At 50.4% G+C, this 22,774-nt stretch overlaps 2 protein-coding genes across 14 annotated transcripts in view; one reads left to right on the forward strand and one right to left on the reverse strand.

Moving 5' to 3' along the window:
- Positions 1-290: 290 nt before the first annotated feature.
- On the reverse strand, positions 291-22,021 carry PGAP2 (post-GPI attachment to proteins 2). 10 transcript variants are annotated; one of them, XM_058305844.2, is made up of 9 exons: positions 21,780-22,021; positions 14,264-14,345; positions 13,493-13,513; positions 10,437-10,610; positions 6,263-6,431; positions 2,518-2,770; positions 2,261-2,355; positions 1,470-1,578; positions 291-1,270 (listed from the first exon to the last, which is right to left on the reverse strand). In XM_058305844.2, exons 4-9 carry the CDS (start codon positions 10,568-10,570, stop codon positions 1,140-1,142), a joined length of 891 nt encoding a protein of 296 aa, XP_058161827.1. In that variant the 5' UTR covers positions 10,571-10,610; positions 13,493-13,513; positions 14,264-14,345; positions 21,780-22,021; the 3' UTR covers positions 291-1,139. The 10 variants fall into 10 exon arrangements, with proteins under 10 accessions (XP_058161827.1, XP_058161822.1, XP_058161824.1 ...); XM_058305839.2 differs by having other exon boundaries at positions 2,249-2,355; XM_058305841.2 differs by having other exon boundaries at positions 2,249-2,355; positions 14,260-14,345; positions 21,780-21,908.
- Positions 22,022-22,164: 143 nt separating this feature from the next.
- The window catches only part of NUP98 (nucleoporin 98 and 96 precursor), a 139,118-nt gene continuing 138,508 nt past the window's right edge, over positions 22,165-22,774 (forward strand). The window contains exon 1 of one of the 4 annotated variants that reach the window (XM_058305836.2): positions 22,165-22,365. The gene's annotated coding sequence lies outside the window, so the exon portion shown is untranslated. The remainder of the gene's footprint in view (positions 22,366-22,774) is intronic. The other 3 variants (XM_058305835.2, XM_058305838.2, XM_058305837.2) reach the window with 3 other exon arrangements.

Genomic DNA, 22,774 nt, shown 5'->3' on the forward strand with positions numbered 1-22,774 from the left:
CGACTGAACCTCACCAACAGAGCTAGGGCTATAACCTGGGCCTCTGCTTCAACCCCAAACCCCCAGGTATCCCAGCTTCCAGAGCTGGAGTCATTAAAGGGGCTGCTCAGTCACTCCCACTCACAAATGGCTTAAACCAGCCTCAGGAGACGCCAGGCCTAAGGCAGGTGCCATTTGGAATTATAATACCTTACCAGGGACTTATTCTCTCCATCCTGGAGCCTATCCCTTTCTTCAGTTCCTATCAAACAAGGAGATAAGCCCTTAAGATTAACAGGCTTAGCCAAGGCTATTGGCAAAAAAAATATTTATTTTTCTTTGAAATAAAATGTATAACCAAAAGAGTTCAGGGTCTGGGGCAGCAGGAAGGATGGGGAGACAGCATTTTGGGGTAGGAATCTGTGCCTCTCACCCTTCCACTCCGACACTTTTGTAAAGAGAGATTTCAGAAAGAAAGGGAAATGCATGCTGAGCCGGGTCATCCCGTGGGTACAGGACACCACTTCCATCACCTAATATCAGAACCATGTGATGAGCAGAGCTCTTGAAATCATATAGCCCACCTCCACCCCCACTGTACAAATGGGCACACTGAGATTCAGATAGGAAAGAGTGCCCAAGGACACATACTAAATCAAAGACGTGAGGTTAGGACTGGAACATCTGGGCCACCTTAGCACTGAACTGTGGCCATAGACCTGGATGTGCACAGTAGATCTTAAGATAGGTTAGTCAAGTGAATGACCCCATGGAGAGAAAAGGTTTTCTGGTAGCAGCCTATGCTCAGTGGTCCCGGACTTCAGTGAAAGGTGGCTGTGTAAGGACCAAGAAATCAGTGGTAGTTATGACCTCAGGAGTTTGTTTTGTTTTGTTTTAGCACCAGATGGTGGAGCTCTCCTGCCAACCCAGCTTCCTGGGGCCTCTCAGGCAGGGGTGATGCTGCTTGAAGGCCCCTGTAGTCATGTGGGAGGTGGGGGACAGAAGCCAGCAGAGCTGGGGAAAGCCTTGTCCCATGCCTTCCCGCCCATCCCCTTCTCCCGGAGCTTCAGTGGGGCCCAGAGAGGACACAGGGTGGGGAAGGCCAGAGAGTCTTCTTGTTTCTGGGCAGTGGGTGGCCTCCTTCCCAGCGGCAGAGGGGTTCAGAATCGCTTTTCCTCAGGCTGGGAGGTAATGAGCAGCTCCTTGTTCCCGAAGTCCCACCAGGCTGTCATGTGGAACGCCATGTTGGTCAGGACGACAGTGTACTCCAGGATGGCGAAGATAGTGTACACTGTTATGAGGACATGGGGAACGTGGTGAATTTCCTGCCACCCCCACTCTAGGGCTTCTTGAGTCACACACCACTAGACCACCACAGGGAGCCCAATGGCAGCCAGCCCTCAAGACCACTGCAACATTGCTCGTTGTAGAAAACATCACACCTGCCCGATAGCCACTATGACCACCTGTGAAACCCAGCCTGGCCTCACCTCCAGCCTCACAATACATATTGTGCCGAAAGTAGACAGCCAGCGCCGTGAAGAAGGAGATGAAGTTGATGATGAAGAGTCTCTGTTTCCAGCTGTAGGACTTTCGATCCTAGGGGACGGGCCTTCTGATCACCCTCCAGTTCCCTGGGTGCTCGTGGGTGGCCTCCCCTCTTGATCTGGGCTCCTAAGGGCTGGGCCTTGTCTCCCTTGGTTCCCCACTAGTAGTCATGGGGGAAGGGGGACATAGGCAGGGGTGGCAGGAGGGATGGAGGCATTCATGTCCCTGCATTTGGAGGAGTGATGAGGTCAAGGGCAGTGAGGCCCCCGCTCCTCCTGGTTCTGGGGGATGGAGTATGATAGTCCACAGAGTTACCCACCAACCCACCTCCCCTGTGGGGATACTGTGGGGAGAAGGAAGGTGTGTGGGTGGGTGGAGGTACTGAACCTATTACAGAGACCACAGCCCCCTCACCCTCAGCTAGCAAACTTTCCTGTCACTGACACAGGGCTTCTAAAACCCCACTGGGTGCAGCCCCTTATTCTACCCCCATTTGGAGCCTCCATTTCTTCAATTCTCCGGTCTCTCCTTCCACCCATACCCAGACCTAGATTCTGACCAGTCACCCTTCTTTAGCCCCAAGGCCCAGTCCCAACCCAGTACCCCTCTGCCAGGGTTCCCATTAGATCCTGTTCCACCTCACCATCAACCCGCATCCTGAGGACTGGTGTCCTCGCTTTTCTCCCAGGTCACCTGGAGCCCCACGGGGGGTAGACCGTACCTCCTGACTTACTGTGTGCTTCTTTGTCAGTCGCCAGAGAATGCAGGTGAGGAGCATGTGACTGAGGGATGCAGCAATGAACACAATGAAAGCATTTTCGTGGATGGCTGGAGGGAGAGAGGAGGGTTGGGGGCACGCATTGCAGGGAATGCCCAAACCCTTACCTAGGAAGGTCCAGTAGAGGCAATAGACGAGCAGGCCCCTCCTTGAAGGGAGAGGCATGTCCCCTCCCCAAATCCTCCCCACTCCACCAGGGTCCAGGTACCCACTGAAGTCCTCAGAGGAGGAGACGTAGGTGAGCACTAGCAGCGCGAGGTTCTCCACGACGTTGAGGCCGAAGTTGAGGCGGCAAAGTGGACGGTAGCCAGGGCACGAGCATGCGCAGCTGAGGTAGTGGTTCCAGTAGGCAAAGGCCACCAAGAAGCGGGGCGCTGAATGCAGGCCGATGCAGAAGCGCCATACATAGCGCTGAGGCACCTCTCCGCCGATAGCTGAGCTCACTGACGGCAGGTAATTGGGCACCTGGAGAGTCGTGACCCGTCTGGGCAGCAGCCTCCACAAGCCCCGCCCACCCAGAGAGCCTTCTCTCCTATCAGAATCACCTCGCCCCCAGAAGGCTCTGCTCCAGCCCCACCCCTTCCAGGAAGTCCTCCTTTAGATGCCCATAGAGGTCACCCAGACTTTCCTTTCCAGGTCTCACTAACCAGCCAGCTGGGATTTGTGCAGGGGCTGTCTCCCTCTCCCCCCCAAACTGGAACCTGCACATGCCTGGGCACCCTTGAGAATGGGTTCATATACTCCCCAAACCCGCAGCAAAGGACTATGCCTCTGATAAGGTCCCCATGGGAGGTTCCAGGAGCCCAGGTTCCCTGCTTCAGTCCCAAGGGCAGGGATGAGCCACAAACCACCTGGGCATGTAGAAGAAGATACTGTGAGCTCCTGTGGGAGCTGGGCCAGAGGGCATCCCCTAAACCTGATCAAGTTTAAGAAATTGGGTGCTCTTACACTACCTGGTATAGCCTAAGAAAATGCCCGTCCCTGTGTATCTCCTCCACCCATCTTTCTCAGTGCCTGGAATTTTCCAGCCCTAAAGGAACCGGAACCTTATTCCTTAAGGTGGAATAAGGATTGGAGTATGTATGGGAGGGTGCGAGGATAGGAATGAGTGAAGAGTAGTTTAGATGGGACCAGGAAAGCCAGGTGTGGGAGGAGGATCCCTTCAAATCCAAGGCCTGCAGGAGTGCTTCTCAAACACCGGTGCACTGTGTTAAAATGCAGAGGGCTGGAATGGAGTCTGAGCATCTGCATTTCTAAAAGGTTCCAGGGCTGTTTAAGCTGCCAGTCTGTTGCCGACACCTTCCATGGGCTTTTTCAGACCCTCAACAAGGGCCAGGGCAGTGCCAGAGCCCAGTGAGGTAATGACCCTGCTCTGACTATGGAGGCATCAGTTTTCAGAGATGGAATTCCAGAAAAACCCTTCCTTTCTCCAGATGCAGGTGCTGAATGGATCCCCAGAGCCACTGGGGAGATGGGCAATGCTGAAGGGAGCTTTTAGGACAGAGGTGGACCTGAGGAAGGACCAGTCAGAGGAAGCTAAATGCAGAGCTCTGAGAGAGGAGGCTGCTCTCAAGGACAGGGCTTGAGATACCACGGTTAGCCTAGGCTCAAATATCCACTTTGAGTAAATCAGTAAAAAAGGCAGCATGGAGGCTTTGGAGCCACACAAACCTGGGGCTTCACCCCAGCTCTGCCTTTATCAGTGATCTTGAGCAAGGCACTTCACCTCTCTGAGCTTTGATTTCCTCATTGGTAAAAGGGGATGACACCATCTCCCTTGCAGGGTGATACTAAAAATATAAAGTGTGCAAAGCATCTGACAGTATCTGGCACAAAGTGGGCACAGTAAGTGGTAGCTTTTAGAAGACAAACTTCCCTGAAGAGCCTGTTAAGAGGCTGTGAATTGAGGGGGGTGTGGGGAGTGAGGTATATGGGAACCTCTGGTATTTTTTAATGTAACATTTTGTGTGATTTATGTATCTTTTTTAAAGAAGATTTAAAAATGAAGAAAACATAAAAAAGGAAAAAAAGAAGCGGCTGTGAATTATGTGGCCATTGAACATGGATAGGCCTGCATATGGTGAGGGGCAGGAACCATATCTTCTCAAGACTTCTGAGTTCCCAAAACCTCTTCACTTGACTTCTCTATTTCCCTAAGAGGGGTTCATGGGAGTGTTGCCGCCACTTCCTGGAATGTTCCCGCCACTTCCTGGAATGTTCATTCTGAAAACTCCTGCTCTAATCTCAGCATCTTTAAGGGGCACAGGACCAGTATCTAAAGCCTGGCTGAGAGAGCTCAGAGCATTCAAGGTCCCAAAGCCCTGACAGATGGTGGGGAACAGGTAAAGGGCAGACTAGGGAGGCCTCAGGAAGAAAAGAGTTAGGGACTGAGGCTGCTGGTCCTGTCCCCATGAACTCCTCTCAAATCAGCACTGGAAGCAGGAACTGTTCTTCCCTCATATAAATAATCAGGTACAGATACTCACATGCCCATCTCCCCAGTCCCAGCACACAAGTTCCCCACTCACCAATTGTGTCAGCAACAAGCAACATCAGGAGCTATGAGAGACCAGGTACACAGCTCAGCCCAAACCTCCTGATAAGCCCAGAGCTAAGGGGACCGACAGACTAATGGAGACATAACCTAAGAATTCAAACCTTTCAGCCTGTGGGAGGAGGGAATATGGCTCAGTGGTCCTTTGTGGTAGGGCAGTAGATCAAAAACTCACATGGTAAAAAGGGAGGGAGTCCAAAAAATCCCTCCCCCATCATAGCACCTTGGATTTCACCATTAGAGATTCCTGCCTTTGACCTTAACCAAAAGTCTCTCCCCACCAAAAAAAAGTTATGGATGACTTCACTATCTACCATACTGTCCCCTACCCCTTGCCAATTTGACTAAAATCTCCAATTTCTGTCAATTCTACTCGCTACTCGTTTTTGGACTCTATCCCTTCCTCTCTATCCTCACAGTCCCCATCTTGGTTCTGATCTCCCCAGTAACCAGAACTATTTTGCACTAACCACCTTCCTTACTGGTCTCCCTATCTATACTCTTGCCCCCTGCCCTTAAATCTGTTCACCCAGGAGCCAGAGTGATCTCCTAAAGCACAAATCTGGCATGTCCCTTTCCTGCATAAAATCTTTCCACAGTTCCCCATAGCCCACTGGATAAAATCCAAAGTCGTCAGTCTGGCATTCGCAAAGAACCTCCTTCAACCCCCACACCAACAATGGCCCCTCCTCTAGGAAGGAAGTCCTCCTTGACATCAAGCTTGGTGCCTGGGTCTCTGAACTCCCTCTTATCACAACAGGAATCCCTCCCCACCGTGACAGGACTCTACAGGAATGAGATGCTGAGGTCAAGTCCATGTTCAATTCCATGCCCTTTGCACAGACATTCTACCTGTGGACACGTAACGGGCCCTCAGGAAAGGCCTGGTGGACTGAGCTGGGAGGCAGGAAGTCCTGCTAAGTCCCTGGCTGGCAGAGCCCTGCGTGGACCCAGGCTGCGGGGCCAAGGGCTGCCAACAAGAGAAACAAAGCTTGAGGATCCCAAAGCAGGGCTAGGGTCCTCCTAGGTCAGGTCCCTAGCCTGGGCTAAAGCCATCCGTCACTTCTCCTAGCCCCTGACCTCATGTTACCTCTACAGTCCCAGCTTCTTTCCAGTCTGAGCTTCAGTCTCCTTCTCCCTCTCATAATCTCTTGCCTGTTCCCAGTCCCTCCTTCCCTCCCCCCCCCCCCCCCATTCTCTGTGATCCTTTTCCACTCTGGGAAAACTCTGACTCCACTCTCTGAGTTCCTCCTCCCAAACCCTCCCTAACTCTGACTTGCTCCCCCCATCTTTTCTCCTCTTCCTCTTTCCCTGACCCTCCGTCTTCTCTGCTCCTTTGATTCTGGCTTATCGCCATTTCCTGACCTGGCCCTAAGAGAGGTACTGGGGAGCCTGGAACTCACCCCACAGTCAGTGGCCACCGTGTACTCAAAGTGGAACACCAGGGACCAGATGATGCAGAAGAAGAAGCCGAACACGGGGAAAGTGATGACCCACCAGACCATGGCCGTGAAGCGGAGCCGGAACACGGTCCCATCGGGGTCCAGGGGCTGAGAGGCTGCAGAATACATCCTGTGGGGAGTGTTGCCCAGGCAGAGTAAGGGACACAACTTGGGGTCTGGGGGGATACCTGGGCCTGGAAGAGTGGGGCCTTTTCCAGAGCTGGCTCCTCAGGGTATAGAGAAGGAACAGAAAGGGTAGACAAAATATAAGGGAAAAAGGAAGCCAGTACAGAAGAGAAGGCAATGTAGAGGTCAATGGGGCAGGAGCAGCAGAGATGGGTGGGCTCAGCTCTTAGGCATCTGCTTGTTGCACTGGTTCTGTAGGTCCACCTCCAGAAAAGCCTGGAGAGTAGCGGTTCCCAGTGGCCTGGACATGGGAGCTCTGATGGCCCATCTCACTCTCATGACCCTCACACCCACCTCAGGAGAAGGGTCAGAAGAAGAATCTCCACAGAAGGAGCAGAAATATGCCAGGATCAAACACTAGAACTAAGGCCTCTTGCCACCCAACAGCTTAAAGTCAAGTGACCCTTGGGTCAGACTGGCCCAAGCCCTCCCACTGACCCTGTCTGACCACATTCCTGCTCCTCACCCAAGTTCAACTAGTAACAGTGGGAGGGCCCCAGAACCTATTTCAGTGGGACCACAGGCTGCCAGCCATCCTGCCCCCAGGCTCAGAATGATCCAAGCCTCAGGCCAGCAGTACACTGATCCCAAGATACCAGGGCACCTGAAGAGGGTCAGACGCCATCTCCTTCCCCTCTCAGAGTACCATATCACCCAATCCAAGATTTGGGGGAATCTGAGGCCATGGGAGCCTTTCCCCCTCAGCTTTAGCATACTGTACTGGGCCAGAGCCAGGCAGCCTCTGCCCGGCTAAGACCCAGGACGCTGTGTTTCTTCCACTCCTTCTCCTGCCAGGTAGAGAAGCCTCCCCACTCCTGCCACCCCCTACCACGACAAGGCACAACCAACCCCTCAAGCTGGGCGCCCCTCTGGGGAGGCAGAGATGGCTTTGTATTAAAAGGCCTATGACCAAATCTCCCCTTGGCACTCATGCTTCCCTTTACTGAGGGTACCCCAGTCTACTAGTCCAGCTCCGGGTTGGGAAGAGGGTCGGGGGGCGTGCTAAGCGACACTCACCCTGCGTGCTAAAGGATCCTGGGCTTGGGTTGAGGGCTGTAGCCTGAATGAGGCTGTGCTAAGACTGGAGGGTCCCACCTCCTGCTCCCCAGGCCCTGCCCACTCCCCACTCCCCGCCCACACAGCCCAGCTCTCCATGCCTGCCCAGGCACACAGCCTTCCCAGGATGGTCAAGGCCATGTCATAAATCCTGGAACATTCTGCAAAGGTAAGAAGTGGTCAGCCCACAGCAGCTTCCTTGCCAGGGACAAGACCTTTCTGAGGCTGGTTCCCAGGAATATAGACAGGTTTCTGGGAAGGGAAAGGGAGAAAGCAGAAAGGGATCTGGCACATTTTCATTGGAACAAGACTATGTTTGTTGGGCCCCACCAGAGAACTTGTTAATCCTGTGACAACAGAATTGGGACCCAGCAGGGAAAAAAATAGACAGGCCTGAATATGAAGTATCACTGTCCAGCTTTTGCCTCTGTAGAAACAGCTAATGACAGCTCAGGCTGCATTAACAGAGGTCTAACAGCCAATACTAGGGAAAAAATGGTCCTGCTCTCAACTGTACTAACTAGGCCACCTGGAGCCCTATGCCTAGATCAAGGCTCAGCATGGAAAGAGGATAGTGACCTAGTGGGCCAAGTCCAGGGGCACAATCAGATGGGGAGGAGCCCGTAGCCCATTCCTGTGAGGGTGCCTAGAGGAACTGGAGCTGCATGATCTAAGGAAAGTATACTCAGAAACCCCCATTATTGCCTTCCCATCTCTGCAGGGCTGGCTTGAAGCCAGGAGAAGAGAGTAGTTCTCTGGGCCCCAAAGTAGGGCCAGGCGAGGGCAGAGATTCACTAGAAGGAAGGTGTATGCTCACTATAAGGAAGAGCTTGCTAATTGTTAGTTACTAAGACTCCTTGAAACAGACTACCTGGGGAAGAAGGAAACTCTCCATCACTGGGGATGTGTAAGCAGAGGCAAAGTCATCTAATTATAGGTGTGTTGGATTGAAATTTCACTTCCGTCATTCTTAGGGTGAGCCATTCCTAGGTAGGTGCTCTGGGTGAAAAATTCAGAGCATATATGAAAGTCCCTAGGTGGATCAACAGGGTGGTCCCAGAGAGTGAAAATAAAAAGCCTCAGGGCCACTACTGCCTAGGTCCAGTCCTGCCCCAGAAGAGTTAGTTACCTCCCCAGCAGCTACCTATGCCTTAGTTTCCTAATTGGTGTGCCAGGTGTGCTGAAAGTTATTGATCCCATCAACCCTTAGGGCCAGTCACAAGGGGCAGAGCAAACAGCCATCTCCATTTAACTCCATGTGCTCTACAAATATTTTAATTTTCTTCATGGACTATGACTGCCTTATATTATGCCTTCCCTTTCCCAAGGCACTGGGCTAGGGTCCTATCCATTTATTAAACAAATATTTAACTCAGATACAGTGCCTATCCTAAAGGAGCTCCCAGTATAGCGACAGAACTATGTGAGATAACAAAAAGCTGTGGGCACCCAGAGGAAGTAGTGATTAAGTTTGCCCCAAGGAGTTCACAACTATTACTATATACTTATTTATGTATGTTTATGTGTGAGTGATATACTTCAATAAATTTTTTTTAAAAAAGGTTATCCCAAGGTGGTTTTTCAGAAGAGGGGACATCTGGGCAGGGTTTTATAGGTAGAAAAGGAGTTGACCAAGGTAATAGGAACATTTGGTGCATTATCTGAGGTAAGAACTAGGTCAAAGAAAGCCTTTGGATGAACACTTTCTGATTCTTCCCCTCAGACCACATGATCACCCCTTTTCTCTCTAATCCTGTTCCTTCTGATAGGTCCCAGCCCCAGGACTCATCAGACTGGCTGCCCACATCGACCCAGTGACAAGTCAGGAGAAGAAGAAATTGCAGGTCATCTGAATAAAGCAGTAGGCACCCACTCCATACTCCCAGCCAGACCCCACTGCCTGTCCCAGGCCTTTCTCTAGCCTTTATAGGACAATGGGGAGCCCAGCTGAATTCTCTGAGGAATTCTGAGGGTCTGTGCCCAGACCCTGCTTCTTCTTCTCCACCTAGAGTCCCTAGGCTAACTTCCTCTCCTGCCCTGACTTCCAGCCTGACAATCAGTTCTTCCTCCCCCTTCTACTCTCACTGTTGACACTCCCTAATCCATCTTTCTATCTTTCCTCTACCTAGAGCTCTACCCTGGCCCTGGGAAGGAACCAGGCAGGAATTATCAATCCTATTTCAGACATGGAGATACTGAGGCCCAGTCTCTGTCTCACCACACAGGGTGTCAGTGGACAGTGGATGAGCTAGGAGTTAACAAAGGGCAAAACATGTTTCACCCATTTAGCCCAAAATCCTTCAGAGAGAAAACGTTACATCTCTCTTCCTGGCTAGCATCCCATACCCATGTCCAAAGGGTACCCGGTCACCTACGAAAAGAAACTCAGAGGGCAAGGGACACATCCCAGAAGACACACTCACATAAACACATAATCAGGTCCCCATCCAGACAGGCACAGATATAGTCTCTTTCACAAACACTCCCCACACAAAGACATTATATACAGTCATGTCCCTCACAGTAACACACACTGATAAACATTTCCAAAAAGAAAGGCACAAACCCATAGGCCATACTATGAGGCCCAAAATATGCCCTCTAGCCCAGTCCTGGTATCTCTCCATGCTCCAGAAAACCCTGGGGCTCCTGAATCTGCAAGTCCATGGAGAAAGGACTTGGTTCTGGGGCTGCCAACGACCTCCATGGAGGGTGAAGGGAGGCCAATTCTTGAGATACAGTTTGTAGGTAGCTTCCCCCGCCTCCCCCGCAACAGTCCAGTAATTTGTTGCATCCCCTTGGAGCGCTGACTAATCCTGTAACAACAGAATCTAGATTTTAAAAAGACCCATCTGGGTCTGCATATGAGGTATCAGTGCCCCCCAAACCCTACCCCACAGTGCGTGGCCGTTGTCTCCTTGAAGTGGAAGAGCAGGGACCAGAGGATGCAGAAGAGGAAGGCGACAAACGGACAGCAGACTGTGACCAGGGCCACCAGGGTGAAGCGGAGCCGGACCAGAGTCCCATCCCGGTCCAGCGGCAGTGGGACCTGGTACATCTTGTCAACCTGGGGGTGGAGTGGCATGCTGTCAGAGCTCCAGGCAGCAGGGCTGGGGCTCAGTGATGAAGCCAGTTCTTGTGCTCAGTCCTATCCTTGGCTATGTTGTGGGGTGGGGAGTCTGAGAAGTCTCTAAGCTTGGAAAGCTCCTGGCCTAGATGAGGAAGACTGACTCAGAATCCCAGGAGAACATTAACCCTCAGTTTCCAATATAAAACAATTGACCAAATCTGTGCTAGTAAGAAGCTTAAACAGATTTGGAGACCTTCCCCTCACCCCTGTGCCTGACTTGACAGGTCTAGGTCTACAGGAGTTGGTTTAACTAGTCTCTCCTTGTTTCAGAAACCAACCCTAAAACCTACCAGTGGTCAGAATGGCCCATCTCCTGCCCCAGGACTTTGACTCTCAGCCCCAGCCTCTAGACTTCAGGACCTCTCATCAGCTCTCACTGCTCCACCCACCCGCCCAGGGCCCTCCTGCACCTTCAGTCCCTTCCCAGACTGTGTAGTCCGTGTGTTTGCACAGCATTCCACAGCAGCAGGGGCTCCATTGAAGCTGGCAGAACCTCAACCCCTGCCTCTCCCTGCCGGCTGCCTCACATGCTCGAAGGTTGAAAGGTTTTGCAGAATCAGGCCTGGTGCTTGTGTGGGTTTGGTGTTTGCTGGGGAAAGCTGCTTGATCAGCTTCTGGAGGTTTCCCACTGACCAGGTGCCTTTCCATTCCCTTCCCCAACTCAGTTGAGGTACTGAGTACTGTGATTCTTCCACAAGGCTGAGTTGCTGAACTATAACAACAATCCTAACCCAATGCCCCTCAATGTAAAGAAGGAGATTGTTGAGGCCAAGAGAGGGGCAGAAACCTGCTCTGAGTTACACAGCAAATAGAACAGCTAGCCCTTGAGAGATCTGGGGCCCACAGAGTCATACACTGAAACTCTAGACTTTCTTGACCCCTTCCTCTCTGGGCAGAAAATTTGGCTAGGACTGGGGTGAGGGAGGGGGAAGGGGTACTTGTACAGAAGAGTAAGAAAGGTAAAAACTTAATCCTATATAGATGAGTCAGTCCCATTCCCACTATAAAGAGAGAGATTAAGCAAGGCTCAAAAGAGAGAAAGGCCCTTCCTCAAAGTCATATACGGAGCATGAGAGAAAGTTATCCCTGGAACTTAGGCTTCTTGTTTACAAACTCAGCTGGCTCCAGATACACAAAGAACTCACCCTTCTGGGCTCAAGGACTTTGCCAGACTAAGTGCAATTTCTTTCCAGCCACAGTCTCAGGACTCTCTCCTCTAGCCCCACCCTCAGGAAGAACCCTGACCTCAGTCAGGCAAACCTGGCATTCCAGAACCAGGTGGACGAGCTTATGCATTCTCATCCATCTTGCTCCACCTACTTCTCTGCCATAACTGATCAGGCAGCTTGTTCCAACTACTCAAGCTCTTCTCTACCTTTAGGGGCCAGGGGTCTCCCAGAGGAGTTGGAAGTGGCCCTCCCAAATCAAATACATTCCCCAGATTCTCTCCAAATGAACTGTAAGTCTCTCAGGCCCCTAGAAGGAGAAACCTTCACTCACCCAACTCAAAGCCAGATTCTACAGTAGCAACATCACTAGTTTCCTGTCCATATCCCCATCTGAGGCCTGCCACTCCAGATTCCTCAGGAACCACTGGGATCCCCACACTGAAAGTCAGATCCTAAGGAAAAGAATGGGCACCAACAGGGCAGGAAGGTGATGAGATTTCAGACTGTCAGTCCGACTTCTTGTAGGTAACCTGATCTTCCTTTTAGCTGTGTGGACTTGGGCAAGTCACTTAACCACTCTGGGCCTGTTTCCACAGTTGGGCAACATGGGGATAATATGGTCTAGATTATTTCAAAAGCCCCTCCAATGTGGTCATTCTGTGCCTCCTGATCTCAGGACTGGGAGCTCACTACCCCAGGACAGCTATTCAGTCCTAGGACAGCTATAAATACTTTATAGGTACAGTATACTTAGCTGAAAACAGCTTTCGAAGCAGTTTCAATTCCTAGATTTCGTCTCAGTCTCCACTGGGAATCCACTCTTACCGTGTGGCTCCTGAGTACTAGGCACTTTGCTCAGCACTTAAAATACAGTGTATCTTTTAATTCTCATGATTTCATGAAGTAGGTGCTGTATGTGGGCATATTTTCATTTAACAGATGAGAAAACAGGCTCAGAGAGGTTAAAAATACTTGTTCAAGGTCACAAGCTAACAATGGGAAGAGGTGGGATTCAAAGTCAGTCTTCTGCACCCTGAAGGAATCCTGACGAGGAGGCCCCGGAGAGTAAAGAATCGGAGTCAGGAGATTTCGACCCCCTGTACACCCAGCCCGAAGAGGGGGAGCGGAGAGGGGTGGTCAACTCAGCAAGTCGGGACAACTGCAGCTCCGGGATACGAGTGTGCGCCGGGAAGGCTGCGCCAGGAAGGCAGGCACCAGAGCTTGAGGTCCCGAGGAGGCCAGACCGCGTGGCCGAGCTCCCCCCATCGGCGGATCCAACCCCATACTCACCCAGGCGACAGGGGCAAGGAGGCCGCGCCCGCGCAGGCCGGGAGCCGGGGCGGGGAGGGGGGCGGGGCGGGAGCCGGGGGATCCTGGCGGCCCCGCCGCGCGGCTGGGGGCGGGGCCCAGCGGGAACCGCGGGGGCGGGGCCGGCGCCCTGGAGGCGGACCTTGGAGAGGAAACTACGCCCAGATCCTCGGCGGGGCTGGAGGGGACCCGGACTCCCGATTCTCCCCCGTAGTCTGCGTCCTCTCATGCCATCCCCTTCCAGCCCTGGTCTGTTCCGCTAATTCCGGTTGCGTGGGGGCAGCCGGAAGAGCCCTAGCTACCTGGGTTTGATACACTGTGCAAGCCACCTTGTCACCTTACCTCTCAGCTGCGTTCCATCACCTGTTGAAAGAACACAAAATTAATTCGAGGGCCTCGATTTCTCTCATTTCTCTCATTCCGGGGCCCTCAGCCTCTCCTGCCCCCTTTCATTCTAACCCAATTATCCAGCCCAGCCTTCTGAAACATGAAGCCAGTTTCACCCTAACCTCGGCGTCTTTCCCCAAAACTTTGCTCCCCAGAACTGGATGGAGCCTTTCAGCAAAGGGAAAGGCACCTTTCGGGTAGTGAGGTCCGGCGAAGCCCACCCCCAGCAACTCTGGGTCCGAGAAGTTCCCGCCTTGATCAGGAGAGGGCGCCCTCACCTGTGCTCCACAGCGCTGGGAGAGGCTCCCCTGCCCTCAACCCTGAATCTCTCCTCACCGCGAGATAAACTTGATCCCCAGAAACCAGCTCCCAGGGTTCTCTGCCACCCTAACTCTGTCTGACCCATAAAAGAACTTGAGGGGACCTTTGGCTTCCTCTGCCAAGACCATTCTACCCCAACAGAGGATGAAGAGGACAGTAATCCAGCCTACAGAAGTGGGGGTTGTCAGAGCACCCACAGCTGGTGCAGGACCTCTGAGGTAGACACGGTTACCCCCATTTAAATCATCACAATAATAAGTAACATATTCTGAGCACCCACTATATCCCAGGCACTTTTTTGCTTTTTATGAGTTATCTCATTTAATCCTCATAAAACTCTATGAGGTGTACACTGGCAATATCTCCATTTTACCAACGAAAAAACAGAGAAGATAAGTTACCTACTTGGACAGCTAGTAGATATCAGAGCCAGGATTCTCGTGGCCAGCATCGGAGGTCACCCTTAATCACTATATACTGTTGTTCCCTATAATGATAATCACCAGTGTCAATAAGAGGCTCACTTTTGTTACTGTAATTAACTCCCAGAGCTCTTTTTCTCGTGCATTCGCTCATTTATTCACCCATCCTAGGTCCTCTCTGTGGCATGTCCTGGGCTGGCCAATGGCAGGGGACCCATGCATGGCTCAGATCTGATCCTGACTGGAAAGGGCTCCCAGTCTGGAGGATGGTTGTCTTATTCTAAAATCTACTTTTCTTAACTCAAATTCTCTCCCACCCCATCTTTTAAGGTCTCAGGACAAATGAATGACTAGTGTAACTTTACTAAAAGAACCACCTCCACCTAATTTCCAGTAACTCACCTTGGGTTTTCTGCCTGGGGGCTCTATGTCATCTTCTGTCTACCTCTGACCCATGGATGCCTGCTCCTGGCCCTTGCTCCCTGTTGTGAATCCTTGTCTGTTTCCTTGGCCCCTAAACACCATTCCCTGAGGTTGGGTTCCTTCTCCTTGCTTCTGGACCACCCCCAGTGCTTGAACCTTGAAGTGCTCTAATCCTGTCTTTAATTCTCTCATGACCTGGGGTAATTCACTATGTAACTTGCACCTCCGTTTTCTCATCTGTGAAATGGTTTTAAGACTATCTGCATCACAGGGTTGTTGTGAGAATTAAATGAGGCAATTTAGCAGCATTCCAGGCATGGAGAAGGTACTCAATACATGACAGTAATTATGACTAGACATATAGGCTTCAGTTGAATTCTAGTTCTGACTGAGCCTTTTCTGAACCATCTGACCTTGACTGTCACTGACCCTCTCTGAATCTATTTCTTCCTCTTTTAGTTTGAAGGACTATCACCTACCCTGACATACAAAAAAACTAGAAGAATGGGTTCTTGCTATGTGCCAGGGTCTTTATGTACACCCTCTTATTTGATCCTCAATAATCTGGTGAGGGAAGTATGATGAAATCCATTTTACAGATAAAGAAGAGAAACAAGCTTCAACTTGTCTGTTGTCCGAGTAGCTGCTGTTGCTGTCGAGGCCTTTCAGTATCTCTTGCCCTCCTGGTGGTTTTGCTTGGTGTCTGGACATATCCCGGAGACACGGCTGTGTTAGCTACAGCCACAATCACTGTTCCATGTATACATGTATAATCAAACCCCCCAAGCCGACTGTGGGTTCATTCACAGGGGCATTTTCAGGACTTGGAATTGTGCTGAATGACATTGCAAAGACAGATACAGGCCATTATATACCCTGCCAAACCTACAGAATTGAGTGGGAGGGAATGTAAACTACAATGTAGGGAGCGGATGTGGCTCGACTGATAGAGCGTCCACTTACCATATAGGAGGTCCAGGGTTCAATACCCAGGGCCTTCTGGCCTGTGTGGTGACACACTGCTGCCACATGCAAGGAGTGCCATGCCACACAGGGGAGTCCCCCCACACGCAAGAAGTGCCATGCCACGCAGGGGTGTCCCCTGCGTAGGGGAGCCCCATGCACAAGGAGTGCGCCCTGCAAGGACGGCTGCCTTGTGTGGAAAAAAACCAGAACAAAACTACAATGTAAACTTTAATCCATGCTATGTGGCAATGCTCCAGAAAGTGTTCATCAATTGCAATGAATGTAGCACACTAATGAAAGAAGTTGTTAATGTGGGGAAAAGTGGGAGGTGTGGGGAGTGGGGCATATGGGAATCCCTTTTTTTTTTTATGTAACATTTTATATAATCTAAGTTATCTTTTAAAAATAAATTTAAAAAATATATTTTTTAAAAAAAGGAAAGCTTCCTTTAGCAGATCTTTGCTGGCTACCATGCTCTCCAGTCTATCCATCATCCTCCCCATTGTAGCCACAATAGCTCTTCTTTAAACACGGACCTGACCATGTCCCTCCCTTACTACCAATTATTTGATTTGTAACTCCCCATGGATTTCAGGATCAAGAGCAAGTTCCTTAGTGTGGTATCCAACATCTTTCATAACCTGGCCATCCTTTACCCCAACAATCACATTTTACCTTCTAGCTATGCCATCCCCTTCCATGAAGTTTTGCACTACTTCCTCATCTCTTCCTGGACACCATGCTTTGCCCACCACCCTACTCCACAGGCAGCATTAGATGGCTGTGGTAGTTTGAAGTTTTCATGAACCCCAGAAAAATCCTCTGGATGTGGACCTCTTGTGGATGGGACCTTTGATTGGGTTACTTCAGAAGGTCATGCATGACTGGAGTCCTTTAAAAACGGGATGAATATGGCAACACAGAAAGAAAGCCACAGAAGCTGAGAGAGAAACCCACAGAAACAGAGAAAGCCAGACGCATGAAGCTGAAGCAATGAAACCCGGAGAAGGGAGAGACCAGTAGCCACCGTCACTGGCCTTGCCGTATGACAGAGGAGTCCAGGATCACCAGCAGCCATTCTTCAGAGAGAAAGCACCGTCTGATGATGCCTTGATTTGGACACTTGCAAGGCCTCAGAAATGTAAGCTTGCAAGTTAATAAATTCCCATTGTAAAAGCCAGCCCATATATGGTATATTTTAGCCTAGCAAACTACAACAATGGCCTTCCCTCACATCTGGAAGTCTTTCTTGCTTTTCTATGTTTCTGCAATCCTTAGAAATCTGTTTCCTCCCTTAGCACCTATCCTTCATAGTTGCTTACGGTGAGAGATCTGAGAGCTCCTAGGAAAGAGGTGAAATTCCCTCACCTCTTTTTGGCCAGTGCAATGTGGGATTGAACCTGGGACCTTGTACATGTGAAGCAGGAGCTCAACCACTAAGATATACTCACTCCACTCGAATGGTTTTCTTAAAGATTTATTTTATTTATTTCTCCCCATTCACTCATTTGTTTGCACTTGCTGTCTCTGTTCATCTTCCTTGTTTCGTTAGGAGAAACCGGGAACTGAACCTGGGACCTTCAATGTGGGAGGGAGACGCTTAATCTCTTGAGCCACCTTCGCTCCCTGCTTTGTTGTGTCTCTCATGTTTTCCTCATGTTTCTTGTTGTGTCATCTTGTTGTGTCAGCTTGCTGTGCCTGCCTGTCACACCAGCTTGCTGTCTTCTTTAGGAGGTACCAGGAACTGAACCAGGAATCTCCTATGTGGTATGCAGAAGCCCAATCACTTGAGCCACATTCACTTCCCCTCAATGGAGTTTTGATATATTTTCCTAATGAGAAATGATGTTGAGCTATTCCTCTTTCTACTTTCCTGCAGTCTTTGGATTGTTTTTTCTTCCTCCTGTATTGGGAAATTCAATTTCTTTTACTATTATTTTTAGTGATTTCCTTACCGATCACTATCCTTATGCTTTTTTTTTTTTTTTTTTTTGTGGTACTGAGGTCCAGGATTGAACCCGTACACCTCATGTATGGGAAGCTGGCGCTTGACCACTGAGCCACATCGGCTATCTTGAGTTGTTTTTTTCACTTGTTAGCTTGTTTTTTGTTTTTGTTTTTAGGAGGCACGAGGGACCAAATCCGGGACCTCCCATGTGGAAAGCAGGCACTCAACTGCTTGAGCCATATCCACTTTACTCTTAAGCATTCTTTTATTTTTTTTTTAAGATTAATTTTTATTTATTTTATTTCTCCCCCCTTATTATTTGCACTCACTGTCTGCTCGTCTTTTTTAGGTGATACCAGGAACCTAAACCAGGGCCTCCCATGTGGGAGAGAAGCGCCTAATCGCTGGAGCCACCTCTACTCCATTTGTTGTGTATCTCATTGTGTTTCCTCACTGTTGTCTCTTTGTTGTGTCATCTCACTGCGTCATCTTGTTGCATCAGCTTGCCTCCTTGCTTATATTGTTTAGGAGGCACCGGGAACCAAACATGGGATCTCCCACGTGGTAGAGAGGAGCCCAGCTGCTCGAGCCACATCCCTTTCCCCCTCTTTTGCATTCTTAACTTACCAAAGTGTGGTGTTAATTAATACCTTTATAGGAAGGGTAGAGTTTGCGGAGACAGAGGAGAAAAGAGCATTTCAGTTCAGATAAACAGGGAGAGCAAAGGTGTGGGGTAAGGTAAGGAAAGAGCTCAGTGTATCCAGGAATGCAAACTGGAACTTCATCCTAGAGTAACGTGAGTACCATAGAAAAGTTCTACAGAACAATGATTTGGGAAGCGGACTTGGTCCAATGGATAGGGTGTCTGCCTACCACATGGGAGGTCCGCGGTTCAGACCCCGGGCCTCCTTGACCCGTGTGGAGCTGGCCCATGTGCAGTGGTGATGTGCGCAAGGAGTGCCCTGCCACGCAGGGGAGCCCCATGTGCAAGGGTGCGCCCCGTAAGGAGAGCCGCCCAGTGCGAAAGAAAGTGCACCTGCCCAAGAATGGCGCTACACAAACGGAGACCTGACACAAAAAGATGATGCAACAAAAAGAAACACAGAATCCCAGTGCCACTGATAAGGATAGAAGCAGTCACAGAAGAACACACAGCGAATGCACACAGAGAGAAGACAACTGGGGTTGGGGGGGGGAAGGGGAGAGAAATCTAAAAATGAAAGAAAAAAAAAAGAAACACAGATTCCTGGTGCTGCTGATAAGGATAGAAGCAGTACAGAATAACACACAGTGAATGGACACAGAGAGCAGACAACTTGTGTGTGGGGGGTAGAAATAAATTTAAAAAAAAACCAATGACTTAATTACTGTTTGAGATAAAGTGGGGCTAGGGAAAGTTGGGTGAGCCTGGGGTGGGTGGATTAAAGCCATCCAAGAAGGAATGTCAGGGCCATTAAAAAGATGTCTGGGAAAAGTAAAGAACTCCTTCTCATCTCAGGAAGAGCACCAACTTTCCTGAGGCTGTCCAGGTGGCAAGGGCAAAGCTGGATGTCTTTAGCTACATCTATTTGTATATGCCCTCTCCTCTTTAAGACCCCCTAACCCCCATCAGAAATATTTCTTCAAAGGCCTTTCTTGTAGTTCCTAAGCTTTCTCTTTTTTTTCTTTTATTTAAGATTTTATTCAACCCCCCCCCCCCCCCCCCCCCCCCCCCGTTGCTGCTCTCTGTGTCCACTCAGCAGCACTGGGAAACTATGTCTCTTTTTTGTTGCATCATCTTGCTGCATCAGCTCTCCCTGTGTGTGGGGCAGGCTGCGCTTTTTTCACGAGGAGCGGCTCTCCTTGTGGGGTGCACTCCTTGCACGTGAAGCACCCTTACGCGGGGGAACCCTGGTGTGGCACAGCACTCTTTGCACGCAGCAGCACTGCACATGGGCCAGCTCACCACACGGGTCAGGAGGCTCTGGGGATCGAACCCTGGACCCTCCATATGGTAGATGGACGCTCTATCAGTTGAGCCACGTCCACTTCCCAAGCTTCTTCTTGATATCTACATTCTGCCCATCCTTCAAACACAGCTCAATTCAACTCAACAAATATTTTCTGAGCTCCTTCTTTATGCTTGGCCCTGGGATAAATTGAAAGAGCCAGAAATTAATTAGGACAGGCAGGGTTCTATCATTAAATGAGTTCCCAGGAAGGTGAGGGAGACAGACAACAAGTTTTTTGTGTTTGTTTCTTTGCTTTTGCTGTATTGTGGTCAGAGTGCTAATAAAGGGAAGGCCATTGTTTTAGTTTGCTAGGCTGCACCCCCTCCCCTTTCTGTTCCCGTGTGAAATGTTTTGCTGTGGACATCTCTGGGCTCTTGATGCTCAGAACAGGGCTTGGCTCAGCAAACTTTTGTGACTATGCACCAAACTGCTTGTCTTTACAATGGAAGAAGGAAGATGACAACAATTGAAAGGGACACTATGAGAATTAGGCAGAGTAGGAATGTGTGGGTCCAGGGTGCTCTGGATTCACAAAGAAATCCTTACCCAGGCAGAGATCCCTGGGAACAAGAAGCCTGTGGGCCACATCCCTTGCAGTACTAAAGAAGAGATCCTTCTACTCAGAAATCACCATCATCACAGGAAATTCCTCCCTGGAACATCCTCATCCAATGTCTTCTCCTCCAGACTCTCCATAAGTGTGTACTGTTTAAGGATCCCAGCTTCGGCATACCTCCTAGTTCTTTAGACTGAAGATACTGAGGAAAATTTTCTGATCTCTTTTTTCTGCAGCAGATCATATGATTTAAAGAAAGAGTTAAAAATGGGAGCTCCTTGTATTTTTAAGGAATACAAATAATAACACTTATTTGAAGTCTTAGTGTATGCCAGGTACAGTACTAAGTGCTTTACTTGTATTAGCTCATTTAATTCTCACAGCATCCTTGTGAGGCAAGTACAGTTGTTATCCCCATTTTATAGACAGGGAAACTGAGGCTGAGAGGGATTAGGAAATTTGCCCAAGTTCAGACAGCCAATACTCACTGAGCCAGGTTTAAATGCAGAATTCCTAAGTTTAAATCTAGAATTCCAACACTACCACTATTCCCCTACTGTAGAAAATAAATTCACTCATTCATGCATCAAACACCTAACTGTACCTTCTGTGTGCCTGGCCCTAGGGATAGGTAGAGAGGCTTCGACAGAGTTGGGCTTCAGGATGGGAAGAAGGTGAGAAATCAAAGGTTGGAGAGATGCTAGAATAAACTATTCAGGGAGAGAACGATTTTCTGATGTAGAACAAAGACAAGGGAGGGTGGAGGGAAAGGAGGGATGTTTGGATGGAGTTAGGGGAAGTTGGCTAGAGTCAGATATTTACTTCACTTTTTGACAAATCAAATTATCACTAATTCCTTACTATCACACCTAACATTTTAAGCAAAGCCTTGTTTAAATTTTGTGTTGCTATTGCAGGGGCAGATACTTTCTGAGCACTGCTATTCTGTATGAGACCCTCAGTCACTAGAGGGATTCTGTTTCTGGAACACTGTCCACCCCTTCCCCTGGTAATTAAGTTTCTGCTAGGTCCTTGGGAAAAAGGGACATCAAAATGATGAAAATGCAGCTCTGAACTCCGAGCCACAGCCACAAGACGAGCTAGTAAATGATAGGATACAAAGTGACAAGACTAACAGAGACCTTCCAGTGCACCCGTTGGAGATGTGGGTAAATGTATCCCAGAGAAGGAACATTTGAAACAAGCCTTTAAGAATAAGCAGGGAATCCCTAAATGGAGCAGATATTGAAAGAAAAATAAAGTCCCATTAATTCTCATTTGTATAGGCCTTTTGCTGGGTCATTCCCTTACTGCATCTCTAAGGCTCATAACATCTATCCTAGGGTATGTGAGATGATTCCCGCTTCTCTTTCACAAATAGGAAACTGAGGATCTTAAACGGAAAGGTTGTGCTGGGGCTGGCCTGGATCAAAAGCGGGGGAGGCCAGGCCGCGGGGACTCGGAGAAGCCGCAGGCAAGTTATGCGGACAGACGGAACTCCCAGGAGGGTCCTCCAGCTCCGCACGTGGTCTGGCCAGGAAGTGCGGGCCGGGCGACCGGGAAGGCTTCCCATCACCGCCCGCGGACTGGGGCAAGGAAAGGGTAGGATAGTTACCATGCCCTCCTGGAGCCTTTCTCCTGATTGGTCCGAGCTTCTGCGGCCTGAGTCTTTCGGCTCCGAGAGAGGGGGCGGAGCCTTGAAATGGCGTCACCACTCTTCTTCCACAGCCCGCCCGGTGCACCCCAACCTAGCCATTCACCAGCCCATTTCAAGGGACCTGTGTGACGCCACGACTTTTTCCCAGCCAACCGCGGCGGGGAGGGGCGGGAGATGCCCCTCCTCTTTCCCTTCCCCTAACTCTTCATGCCCCTCCTCTCTCCGCCTCGCCACTCCTTCCAAAGATCGCCATCACGTTCGGTTTCAAAAGCGCGTTGCCCAATGAATAACAGGGCGGTCCCAGAGTGGCAGCCCCGCCTGCCAATGCGCGGAGAGCGAGGGCGGAGCACTTGGAGCGAGCCTCTGACGGCGGGCGGCGTGTGACGCAGTCGGGCCCTGTGCGCGCTGTGCCCGAAGCAGCGGACGGTAGCGGTGGTAGCGGCGGCGACGGTTTCGTGGCGGCCGCGCGCTGCTCTTTGAGCAGCGGGTGGCGGACGGGCCTGAGCCTTCATTCCTGACAATTTTCCACCTCCTCCGCAGCGCGGTAAGTCGGGAGCCGGGGCGGCAGCCGTCCGGGACCAGCAGGCTCCTCCTCCCCTCAGGGCGGGCGGGTGCGCGGGGAGTCCCGGGCCCTCACAGCGCGACAGTCTCGCGCCCCGGCGCGCACCTTCTGCCAGGGAGTGGGCGGAGCCCGCGACCCTGCGGTCCCGAGGCCTGGCTCTTTATGGCCTGGAAAGGAATTGATGTCAATGGGTTTTCGGTCCAGGGATCTCCAGTTGCTGCCCACGCTGAGGGAACGTCCATCTAGCTGGCTATACTCATTCATTCGCTCGGCGATAAATAGGCATCCGCGGTGGGCCTGCCCTTTGCGGGGGCAGCGTCTAAAGATCTTGAATAAGGTCTCCCCAGCACTCCCTGGGCGGTCGTATGGAATGGACTTTATATGCCTTGGC

Source organism: Dasypus novemcinctus, chromosome 10 (genome assembly GCF_030445035.2).
Source record: "Dasypus novemcinctus isolate mDasNov1 chromosome 10, mDasNov1.1.hap2, whole genome shotgun sequence".
In the NCBI taxonomy this organism is placed as follows: Eukaryota; Metazoa; Chordata; class Mammalia; order Cingulata; family Dasypodidae; genus Dasypus; species Dasypus novemcinctus.